Source organism: Lepisma saccharinum, chromosome 13 (genome assembly GCF_977018435.1).
Source record: "Lepisma saccharinum chromosome 13, izLepSacc3.1, whole genome shotgun sequence".
NCBI lineage: Eukaryota > Metazoa > Arthropoda > Insecta > Zygentoma > Lepismatidae > Lepisma > Lepisma saccharinum.
In genome coordinates, this window is record NC_139241.1 from 8,431,694 (window position 1) to 8,444,364 (window position 12,671).

At 36.4% G+C, this 12,671-nt stretch overlaps 1 protein-coding gene across 1 annotated transcript in view; it reads right to left on the bottom strand.

The window, feature by feature from the left end:
• Positions 1–1,475: 1,475 nt before the first annotated feature.
• Positions 1,476–12,671, bottom strand: part of Scp1 (Sarcoplasmic calcium-binding protein 1) — a 146,889-nt gene continuing 135,693 nt past the window's right edge. The window contains exons 5-6 of the mRNA XM_083133841.1: positions 7,929–8,032; positions 1,476–4,210 (exon numbers count right to left, since the gene is read on the bottom strand). Of these exons, the coding sequence (XP_082989967.1) occupies positions 4,082–4,210; positions 7,929–8,032 (233 nt within the window). The 3' untranslated portion in view covers positions 1,476–4,081. The remainder of the gene's footprint in view (positions 4,211–7,928; positions 8,033–12,671) is intronic.

Sequence of the window (12,671 nt, forward strand, 5' to 3'; positions counted from 1 at the left end):
GTGTATAATAATTTTAAAATGTATCATGTCTATTACAGTATGAATACAGTAACCTAAGTAAGAAACGTAAATTATACAACCTTAAATGTTGAAGAAATATATTCTGTCATCAGTTTATAGAAAATATCTTAGTAGGGTAATAGATTGTAAAACAAATCTGGAAAAATTAAGTGTGAAGGTGCTTCATTATAATACCAGAGGATATCATAATGTATTTGCAGCTACAGTCTTGAAATCCAACACTTGGATGGACAAATTGGTAACGCTAGAGGGGTAAATGTCCCAATGTATAGAAATGAAATTCGACAATAATGTAGACTAAATTAAGAACAATTATTTTTTAACTTTTATTTTTTTTTAAATTTCTGACTTTTGTATTGAATGGATATTATTATAAGCCTCTTTTATGTAGCTAACCTTACTCTGTAAAATGGTTTTATGCATCCATGTATATAAATGCACGGTGTTTTATAAAGGTGTAAATCGGTTCACCAATTTCAATCTTTTCATTTAAGAATGTAAGATTGATTTCAAGATGGCGGCTACCAAAAGTTTGCCATCTTGTTAGCATGACCGAGATAGTTTTCCCTTCATTCACCTCACGTTTAGGAACATTGGATTGGTGTGTATCAGCCTGCTTGCTTTTTGTAGGAGCGGTTACGTACTTTTGGTGGACTACAAGAACTGACCAATTACGTGAGAACGATTAAAGTTAGGATAAAACTAAGAACACCATCGTGTTTCTCGTCAAGTTCTAGCCTGATTAAAGGAAATTATGTTGACTCCAAGATGATGGCCATCTTTGTAGCATGGCCTAGATGGTTTTGCACATCATGTTTAAGGATATTGAATTGGTGAGTGTCAGCCCACCAGCTTGCGCAGGATTTTCTTTTCTCACTGGAATTGTAAAGGTGGATATTATATAGCTGCTTTCTAGGGGGGGAGGGGTTACATTGTAAAATATTTCGTAATTGCCATTGTAACCTTCGTTTTAAAAGCTGTTTATAAGCAAAATTGCTAACTGGGGCAATTTTAAAAGGGGTTTGCATTTACCCCTTTGGTTTATCCCAAGTTCTTTACTGCTTGCTTTCATTTGAAAATGTTGATTTTCTGAAAATTTCAGGGAGGGCTGTAGCCCCACTAGGTCCCCCTTTTGTACGGCAGTGTATCAGCCCGTTTATTTTTTATAATGGTGGCTCCACACTTTTTTCCCACTCTACATTATTTGTATTTATGAAAAGAACTATGTAAATGCTGGTTGAAATAATAAAATATGAAAGAAAAATCTATATAAATGCTGATTGAAGACCGAAAAATTGCTCTACAAAAAACGTTCCATTCCTGGATCCGCTACTGATGTCAACTAAACGTTCATACACTACAGGAATTTCAATGCAGATGGTGAATTATTTGTTTTTTTTTCATGGAACCACTGCCAGGAAATGCATTACTGACAGCTACAAAGTAAAACTCCATTGTGGTTCAAAATTTCTGTTTTTATTGTGTAATACTGACAAGCATCCAATGAAACATGAACTTCTATGAACAGTACATCCAACGAGTTTGTCGTCACCCACAAATAACCAACAACAAATAAAACAAACGTATGGAATGGGAATCGAAAAGATGGCGAAAGATGGAGTTTTAAGGAAAGGTTGAAGTTGGAGCTTGTTATTCAGGTATTACACATATACTGTAGAGATATATACTTTTTTAGATGATTTAACGAGGCATAATGTACACCCCGATCGCACAGAACACACACCATATTTTAACCAGCAGAAATGCATGTTAAGTGACCAGACAGAAAATAACATGGTCGGCCACTGGTTGTTACTCAGTGTACAGATTTCTGAAACATCAATGCGGTGGTGTCTAAAAGCAGGAATAAACAAAGAGAAAATTATGTGCTGTGCAGAATTCAAACAATTAACATAATTGACAATATTAGCTAGAGCCAGTATCTGAACACGAAATGTCTTAATATAAACGACACACACAGAATCAATGAGTAGCTTATGTTTTCCTTCAGTAACATTAACATATACATATATATATAAGATGTGTAATACATGGTCCAGAATGCAAACACGTGACAGGTATCTGGCATTTCAGGATTATTGTCTTATGTGCAATGTTCGTGCTGGAAATGTATTCACATGAGCATATTGTTTAGATGGTCGATAACATTTCAAAGAAAATGCAACAGAGTGTTGCATTGTTGAAGTACAATCAGAAACTCCAATCAATAGAGGTTGTATTCTCTTTTAATCCTGGTGTTCACCAGATTATCTCAAATCGCGAAACAGCAGAATAACGTTTTTGCAGTTATTGATGCAAAAAACCATGGTCCAGTGTCAGACAATAATCCTAACTGTAGTGTAAAAAGCCAGAATAAACCTGCTGTAACATTGTCTGTATGTACAGGCTTTGGGTCCCTGTAAAGTATGTGTATAAATGCTACAATAATAGCAAATATGTATGAACAAACAAGGTACAATAATGAGTGCGGAATGAGTAAATATGTATTATTTTTTAAATACACTAAACACGACTAAATCTTTCCCTGTTAAATAACTCACTTCCTAAACTACATTTCATCTCAGAAAGGGCCTACTGTCATTGCTAGTCAACTACACTGTGTGTGTATGTTTTAGTATGATGTAAAAATATTTTTTTAAAATTTATGGATAAACCAGCACCATAAGTTAGCATGTAGAATCCATGTTAGTGTTCTGAGGTTGAACTGGGCTCAGCTTGTTGTGTTCTGATGGTCAAACTAGCATGGACCTGCTGTACACAAACTTTCCTGTCTGCCTAAAAGCACTCAAATTCATCACAAGTGTATTTCTGATGCAGGTAAAGTGTCAGAAGTCACATGTTGATAGTGTCAGTGGTGATTTCCTACCTCAATGGATATGTCTCCGTGTGTCGGCGTGTACGTGAGTGTGTGTGTAGTGTTCTTCGTTCTTACATCCTTCATACCTCACAACAGAGGAAGCTAGCCATCTGCCATCCATCACCCCAGAACTGGAAACAGCAATAGCAGCAATAGTCGGACAAACCATCTGCTTACTGGTTGGAGGCGACAGCTCCTGTCTCTGTGCAAAGTGTACCAGACACATGTCTGGGAAATCCCCCAAAGGCTTGGTTACGAAATTAAGAGGAGAAGATACATGAATGCCATTTTTTAAACCTCAAACACAATGTTAGTAGATGAGTTTAGAAAGAAAAAAAGGCATGAAGCATCAGAGAATGATATGTTCTACTTCTTTTGTGACAAATCTTCGGATTTGTCATAGTAAACAAAAGTACATACAATTGGGAAGTACAAGGGTTGATCTTCACAATGGATCATTTCTTGAAAAATACAAGTGCAAATTGTGGAATGAAATTATGAGTGTTCAGAATTTCCAGAAAGAAACTCCACAGGGCATTGATCTTCATTTAGCCACGCATTCCTTGATAGTGTTGGAGCAACAAGTATTGTTATAAGATACTGCGATACAAACAAAGACAGAGCGAACACAACGACAACAAAGAAAACAACGACAACCTCTTTGGCATTTGTAAAATTTTCAAAAATAATCCATTCGGTCAATATCAATGTAGGGCATGTCCAAACCAACTTTCTTGTCAAAAGAAAACAACACTGCATTTCTTATTTTTTTAAAAACCCAATTCTTTGTAAACTCTGAGGCCAAACAGAACAACAGCAACAATCGCTTTCCTATACCATCTGCAACAGGGAAATTCACATGCAAAAAATGATCCAATTTATTTTAATCTTCTTTTTTTTAATAAATATATTTTTTCATGATGGTTGACCGTGTACAGCGTAGTTGCTGAAACGTTGTGGAAAATCGAACGTACCACGAAACCTTCTTAAGACGATAATTTACAAGAAAAACAGGGAGGTCATTTATGTGTGTATTTTGGACAACGTTTCATTCTGTTGAGCTTTTACAAAATATTTTTTTTATGGTACTCGGTGGAGCTGAGTCGTCTTGATAAGGTTCCAAGGCTCCAGACGACCGCGTCACAACACAGGTTGGTCTTTCAGCATTTCCTGCAGCGGGGCTTAGCTGAGTTCCTGAAGAGGTCCGAAGAGGTACACGGCTGGGCTGTTCTCGTCAGCGTTGCCGATGAACTGGGAGTACAGCTCCTGGTAGCGTTGAAGTGTGATGCCTCCCTTCTTCTTGTCCTCATCCTGTAACGAAAAGAAAGGAGACTGTATTGGTAAAAGTTTCAAGAGTCACTTAGGCATGGGCAATTTTTCCCCTGGAACGCAGCGGTGTAAAATGCACCTTTACAATTCCAGTCCCCTGCGAAGAAAATCCTGCGTACGTTAGTTGTGTGTGTGTGTGTATGTATGTAAGCGTTGTATATATCTGCTCCAGGTTCATATATAGCTATATATATAGACAGGTAGAAACAACTCTAGTAGAAGATTTTAATTGCTCAATGTAAGTAGTTCTTTCTTATAAGTATTTTTCCCGAATGTTTAATTTTTAGTGTTATTGACAATATTGGTAAAGTTATTAACGGTATACAAACTGACAATTCACAAAAGCAATACCAATAACATGAAATATAATAGCATGCTGTACTGCATACTTTGTGTTCATATGCGATCATTAAAATCCCCGTTTCATATTTTTACGTTTTCTCCATTGTAATATGCCTCATTTATGGCAATTGTGAGTGTCATCATCATCATCATCATCAATATTATATCTTTAATGCAATTTTTGCAGAAGTTAAATTAATTTATACAGATATTTAGTGAAAATATATTCCATACTTAATGGAAACTTTCTCCCCTAAAAGTTTCACGAAATTTAACGTATACCCTCTGAAACTTTGGAACTACAGTACTGACTAGTACCATAATGTAGTATAATGGGTTCAAGATGGTTTTGATTCTATGGATTGAAAGTTAATGAAACTTTTTGCATTTGGATACAAAAAGCGAGAATTTTTCAACGGCTGCATCTTTCATCTATTAAATTATTTGAAGCTTTACAAGGGGGCACAAATGGGTTCAGTGTATTTAGGAGGATACTAAAAAGTTTAGGGTGTTACAAGGTACACCGTTCCACTCTGCCACTACACTCCTGCATATATTCTGTGACATCGTTTTGATCTTAAGCCGCATTTTTAGCTGTGTTCTGATTTTTCTGACCTCCACCTTAGACTATTAGGCAGGGTGGCATTTGAAGGGATGAGGAAAAATTTATCCCTTTGGCTTTTGCATCACCACCTCTGGTCGGTACTTTGAGAGGTCTACATGTAGTTCATATAATAGTCCGATGCTTTAAGAGTATTACTGTAATTTCTCACCCACTGCTCTCAGCCAGTATGTACAGGGTTGTTAGAAATGATTGACCCGATTTCATAAATTCACTGTAGCTTTATTATTTAACATATTGTCAAAAAAACTTTGCAGACGTATAGGAAAACTCAAAAAGTTTTTTTGTGTTGCACGTTCGCTTCTGATTTCTGCCACGAGAGCGCAGCAGTGAGCATTTATTCAATATGGCGACAGGCAGAGAGAAAGCTTATGTTGTGCTCGAGTTTCATTCACATCAGTCTGTCGTAACAGTGCAACAACACTTTCGTGAATTCCTAAACAGGAGATTGACAAACCGATGGATCGGTCGTGGTGGGGATGATGATCAGCAATTCCGGTCATGGCCTCCACGCTCTCCGAACCTAACCCCATGCGATTTTTTGTGTGGGGTTGTGAAGGATACATTGTTTATGCCTCAGCTACCAACAAACCTAACAGAACTGAGAGCTCGCATCAACAGTGCTTTCCAACGGATTGATAGGGACATGCTGCACCGAGTGTGGGAAGAACTTGATTATCGACTTGATATTTGAAGAATTGCTAGGGGAGGACATATAGAGCACTTGCAACATGTCACAAAAAAACTTCTTGAGTTTTTTGACAATATGTCAAATAATAAAGCTACAGTGAATTTATGAAATCAGGTCAATCATTTATAATAACCCTGTATTGTGTTGGGTGGTGATTCCTTGGTCTTAAAGTGTTGATCTTTTAACTCAAACTGATTGCCGATGATTACTCTCGCTCGATTTTGTCCCCATGTTAGCATGTCTCTGTAAGTTTTAAGAGCCTTTTGCTTTCTTATTCTTCAACAAGGGATATTTACCTCATCATTAGAAGGGTGCAAATATCAATTTAGGCGTGCGGAGGGGAGGCCGTACTTATGTGGACAATGTTATCCTAACTGTCGTAACTTCATGTATTAGGCATATGAAGATAAAATTTCAACATAACAGTATCTTGGTAATCGTTAGCACAGATTTTCTTATCATTGTGATGATACTTATGATAGGGGGCGGAAGTTGATGACCTAAAAAATATATGTATATGACCTATAGAATGTCCTAAAAAAAATGGGAAAAATGACGTAAAAAATGCAAAAATGACAATTAAATTTGTGAGTTTCAGGTTAAAAATTCAAATGGAAAGGAAATTAAACAAGATTCAATCTTGCTTTAAAAAATAAATGGCACCAAATGATACTACATGCGCATTCAATTAAAATATGCAACGAGGATTTGCAATGGAAACAACCGAATAATTTTAAAACAATCTAATGAAAAAGTCGTATACACTGAATGAATTGGTGTAAAATGCATTATTTTCCCGCATCTTTGCCTGGTGATGTAGTGTGGTGTGTTTCTGTGGCACTGTAAATAGAAGAAATCCTGCGAGATATATATAGGCCTATGTTCACCTTGGTGAAAAGACTCAAGAATATTACCAAAATGAATGAAGTGACAAAATATGACGAAACAATACACCGAATATTGCGAAAAATGCCGAAAATCTGGGGAAATGACCTAAAACCTGAAAATTGGCAAGAAATGCAAAAACAATGCACTTTAAAATCACCATTTTTGGGTTCTAGACGAAGTGTAATATTGTGTATACTTAATGGGCATCGTGTCCGAGATGTCAGAAAAAAGATGACATTTCATCAACTTCCGCTCCATACATGACATTTAAATAATGAATGTGAACGATATTAGTACAGAATAAGCAACTCGAACAAGTGTAATACAATACCAGGCCATATATATAGGAATTACAGCTGAATCCCACTCATTAAATATATTAAGTTTCTCCACGTCTTTTTTAATGTGCATCACTTCATGAAATATAATATTGTACACTCACCGGCAATAAAAATGGGACACCTAGATACTGAAATACTCAGTTCCGTGCAACGGCTACAAGTTGATTTTAATAGCAAATTTTCAACGGTAAGTTCTGCCATCGCCGTAAAGTTAGGTAACACACATGACGTCTTGCAGGGAAGCCAGTATTTCAGGATGGTGTCCTATTTGTATTGCCGGTGACTGTACGTGATCACTTGATAGCTATACACTTGGTGATTCTTAGGGGAGAGAGAGGGAGGGAAGGGGGAGCAGAACGTGTCAAATGAAACGAAATAGCTTACGGTTTAAAGCACGGATATTATTTTTAATATTTTAACGGTAATTTCTACATTTTAAATTTTTTGAGGATACATTAGGAGGTGCGAAGGCACCCCTGGCAACCCCCGTGTGCACGGCTATGAGTTTATACCGCGTTTGTTACAACCTGTCCCGGTTCCCGCGCTAGCTGATCGCTGGCTTTTCTCCGTGCTGGGGAAAGTAAAAGCCAGGCAGCCAATTAAAATACGCAACGTCGCAACAGCATCTACGTAAGCGCCTCTCTTCTGGCTTCCATTCGCTCCTCGCTGCCCAGCAGACGATTTTTTCCTCGTTTCTCATTGGCACCGAAACTGTCGAGCGATGGCTAGCGCGGGAAACGGGACAGGTTCTAACAAACGCGGTATAGTATCGATATGTTCATTTTAAAGATTAAAGAAAGGAAAGAAGATACTCACGTTCAGCAACTTGCTGAAGGCCTCATCAATAACCTCGACGTTGGTGTATGCGCTTCTGGCGATGCAGTCGTAACGGAACTCCTCCACTCCCAACACTCCATCAGCTGAGGATAAACAACGAACGCATGAGCCACGACAATCTCATACTGAATACACTGAGCAAATAATGTTAAAGTTTTTTTTCCAAAATAGCCCAATTTCAAAACATTGTATGCCGTGGCATTGTTAAACAACAAAGGCAGTTTTCTTTAAATATGTAAATTACGCCAGAAATGTAATCTTACCATGGAAAACCAAAATATTTATATTTAATGTTACTTAAAGTGTTTCTACTTGGATTGCATCAATATGTATTACATCAAATGCTACGTTAAGGCTTTTTCCAAGTGTTTCAAAGACAAACTTTGATTGCAAATCTAAAGAAACGGGTGTGTCTTGGCTGCAAGGGACTTCCATTTCGAAATGCTAGTAATATAACTTCTACTCACGAATTCATAAGTACTTAATTCAATATTTTAAGGGCTCTGGAATAAAACATGGTGACATTTTGGTCATTTTTGAGTTTATTAAGAAGTATGGTTATTAGAAGCTATATTGTAGATAATTTTTTTTCATGGTGTGTTTACCAATTTTAGAAAGGTTAAATGAGTCCAATACAATGTGACAATTAGAAGCAAAAATTGAAGGACGGCTCTTTTTACTTTGGAACTCAATAATGGCCATTACATGTTTTACCACCGAACCCTTTAGCGCACTGAAACGTTTTGCTACGATGTTTTAACTTTAATGTATTTTAATTTAACTGGCAAAATAGAATTTGGGCTATTTTTGATAACTTGTAATTTTATTGATTGGTATTATTTATTTTTACTTCGTTTTTCTGCTACGCTTGACCAATTGCGAATATTTAGTAAATTGGTTGGTGTCAATTGATGGAGTTGTAATTCAGAAGTTCCAATATTTATCGCTTAACTTAATATATTAATTACCTCAATTCTACATGCTATATTTTAATTATACAAGTATATCTAGCTTCATATTTAACCTATATCTAGTATGCTACTATCATACTTTTACAGTGTATACTGAATAGCTTTGCGATATTACACACTTAGAAATGGGGTTTCTGTTTAGTGGTTCGTAGATCTAGATCTATGGTAGCTATACGTTTTATTGTATTTGTAAATACCGACTTTGGACAACTACAAACAATTATTACTAACATTTAACAAGATTATAAACAAGCAATAAAATCGTTTGAAAAAAAACTCTTGGAGGAAAGATATGGCCCATGGCACTGCTCTTTAAACATTTAGATTTTTCTTACAGTGAAACTTTTATATTTAAATGATAGAAATACCACAAAATATTCCATTGTTCTTACTTTTAGAAATACTATAAGTTTAAATATGAATGAATATTATTGATAGACAGCTTTTTCTTCTGTAATGATTTGTTTCTGCCAACAGTGGGCATTTGTATATTAATAGAAACGTCATTTTCAAAATTGTTTTGAACATTTGTTCCCTTGCTAATACTTGTTTCTAATTTTAATTATTATATAATTAATACAATGTTCACTAAATAAATCAATACATCCGTTAACTTCTTCTCTTAAATATGCAAGAGTGTAAAATCTTATATTTAGTAGCTTACTAGAATATGTCACGGACTTGATGTCACAGATATGTATTTTCCATATTTCACATAGCATTTCTGCCAGTGTTGACTAATTGGAACAAGGAGGATGATATTGTGAGTGGTAACATGAAATTGACAAAGGGAAACGCATGTTCAGTTAAAGACTCGAACCTACAACCCTTGAATGTTGCTCAACGCTTCATAGAAAATTCCATAGGCTATTCGTCCCTTGGAAACACTTGTAGCTACATAGCTTTCCTATGCTCGCCTTCATAAAGTACTATTTTTGAACCCTTGATGTAAGGCAAAAATAGTTGATACGATCAATGGGAACCGAATCGATAACGGCTTCGATTGTTTCATGATTTTTTTTAAATTCTCCTTGCAGAAAGACTAATTATTGTAGAATTTTGGCATTCATTTTCACACGAAATTTGGATCTTCCTTAAAGTAATGAGCATTGTTTGGAAAAATCTTTAAAATTACCTTACGCCAACATGCGCGCTCCCCATGGACAAGGCATTCTCACCTGGTGGAGGCACATAGTGGTTCGGATCCCACTTTAAACTGTAGGTCCAGTCTCGATTAACCTTCCTGTGCTTAAAGTGGACTTAAAACACTAAATCAACAACAAGAACAACTACAAGGCATTCTCCGTTGATAGAAGTGACAGCAAAGGATCGTAGACTAGTGGAAATGTAAAAGTAATTTGGAGCCCTTCTGAAACTATTCAGCACAGTTTCCATTTCGAAAAACTTCAATTTATGGGTAAACTAAGATGTTAGAGGCACCTGCGCAAAACTCCCAATTTAGCACGTTGACGCATTGCACAGACTACCACCTAATTTAACTACGAAAACATGTAGGGAGATTTTTTTAATGCCGGTATTGGTGCTACAACTATTTTTCGTCTTCTTCTTCTTCTAAGAGAACCAAACCCAAGAAGTCTAACCTAACCAACACTACTACACCAAAAAACTAGCAGCCAATGGCAATGCTTGAAACAGTTGTAGCAGCAATCACTACCTTATTTTAATGCTGAGAGAACTAAACCTGAGACGCCTAACCTAATCACAAAACCATTAGGGTTATTAAAATTCAAAGGTAACAAAACCTGACCCTCCTAACTTAATTACGAAAGCATGCATTGAACAAAATTTACTAACATTTTGGACACAAGAATTGTATAGAAGTATATGGAAGTGAAAAACCAGTGTCAAGGAAACACGCAGTAATCGCTAATGCTCTGCAGTGTGTGTTAACAGACGTAAATCGAAGTCAAACCATGTAAAAAAAATGCATACGTAACATGACGAAATCGCAATCAAACAAAAGTAACTTGGCCAAAGAATCATAAAACACTTTTCATTAGAATGTTTACAATAATGTACGGGCTCACGACAACCAACGACACAAAGCACCAGTCATCAGCTACATCAAAAGCACAACAGAGAAATGACATTGCAGACGTTCTTATCGAAGTGTCGATCTGGGTTTTGCATTGAACAATCAACTTACCATTCATGTCGGATGTCTTGAACTTTGAATCTATGAATATTTTCAAGGAGTTTGGGAATTCATCGTACGCCTTGCCCACGCAAACGTTCTTTACGGCGAGCTTAAATTCCTCGACTGTCACTTGTCCGTCCTGCAATTACGAATACAGCTCACTCAAGGAGAGAAGGCGCTTTCTAACTCTTAAATATCAGCTTTGAATAAGTGTTCGTTTGTGGCATTTATAGACATTCCGTCCTTTCCTTAGTGACGCTGCTCGAAGCTCAAGAGATTTAACTTGAAAACGAAGAAGAAAATCATTGGGAAATAAACTGTGGTGTGCAAGGGCAAAATTAAGTCAGAATTATGATGCAAGATTATCTACATATACACTTTTCCTTGATGTAACAAGTACAAAATAATTTTAAAACAACGAAAGCTCTTTAAATTGTGGGATTGAGTAATTCAAATATCAGTTTTGAATTAAGTGTTGATTTGTGGCAGTTCTAGACAGGGGCATATCCAGAAATAAAATTTGGTATCCATCCAGGGGTACACATCCCTCAAGGCCAATAAAGCATCAGCCTCCCCCCAATAATAGTACGAGAATGGTTATCTCGTTTTTGTTTGGTTATTCTTGGAATCGAAATTTCAGAATTAAATTTCTGTTGACACTTTTTAGAAGCAGTTTGAAATATTTGGCTGAACTTGAACTGTCATCATGTCAGGGAAACAGTTTTTTTTAATTATTATATTTTTAATACTCTAATGAATTAGGTAATATCATGAATACAGATATGTATGTGTGGATGTGTGTGCCGGTACGATTGAACGAAGATTCAGTAATTAGTGAAAAAGCATTTTACGTTATTATTATTATTATTATTTAGGTTTTTATATTTTTTTACATGGCAACTATGTATGTAGACAAATCAGAGCCGAGTACGGAGTGCACCGAGCCTCGAAAAAGGAGGTAAGGTGTGGATAAGCCAGGCAAGTCATAAACACTTCATCGTAAATCTCCCAAAGTTTCCGATTCTGGTTTGTGAATTAGTAAGAGCAGAGGCTAAATCGTGACGAGGGCTCTTAATACTTTAACAGCTGAACAGCAAGACTGAAAACCTTTTCACAGATAAATAGTGTAATTCAAAAATTCCTCCTCTACTGCGGGTAGATGATCACTTGCTTGGGATGGGTCACTCTGACAGCTCCACTTAACTGACAGGGTTGAAGAAATTTAACAAAAACATGAAGTGAATCATGTTTCACACACTGACAATAGTCAAAACAGATTCTCAACTGACATATCACTACCAAGTTTGAAACTTGAAAACTTTTAGTTGGTGTTATTTTAGAATCCACAAACCGTGCACACGGAGATAAATGTTATACATCTGCTATAAAATGTCTCATCCGGAAGTATGGTGAATCTACCTTGTAGTATTTGGTTCTAGACACTCCTTCCCTTGCACACTGGCGCTGTTCGAAGGTTAAGAGTAGAGTTCCTGGATGTATGACTTGACGTCAAGTCATACATCCAGGGTCTCTAGTTAGATTTAACTTGTAAACGAAGAAGATAATCATTGGGATATAAACTGTGGTGTGCAA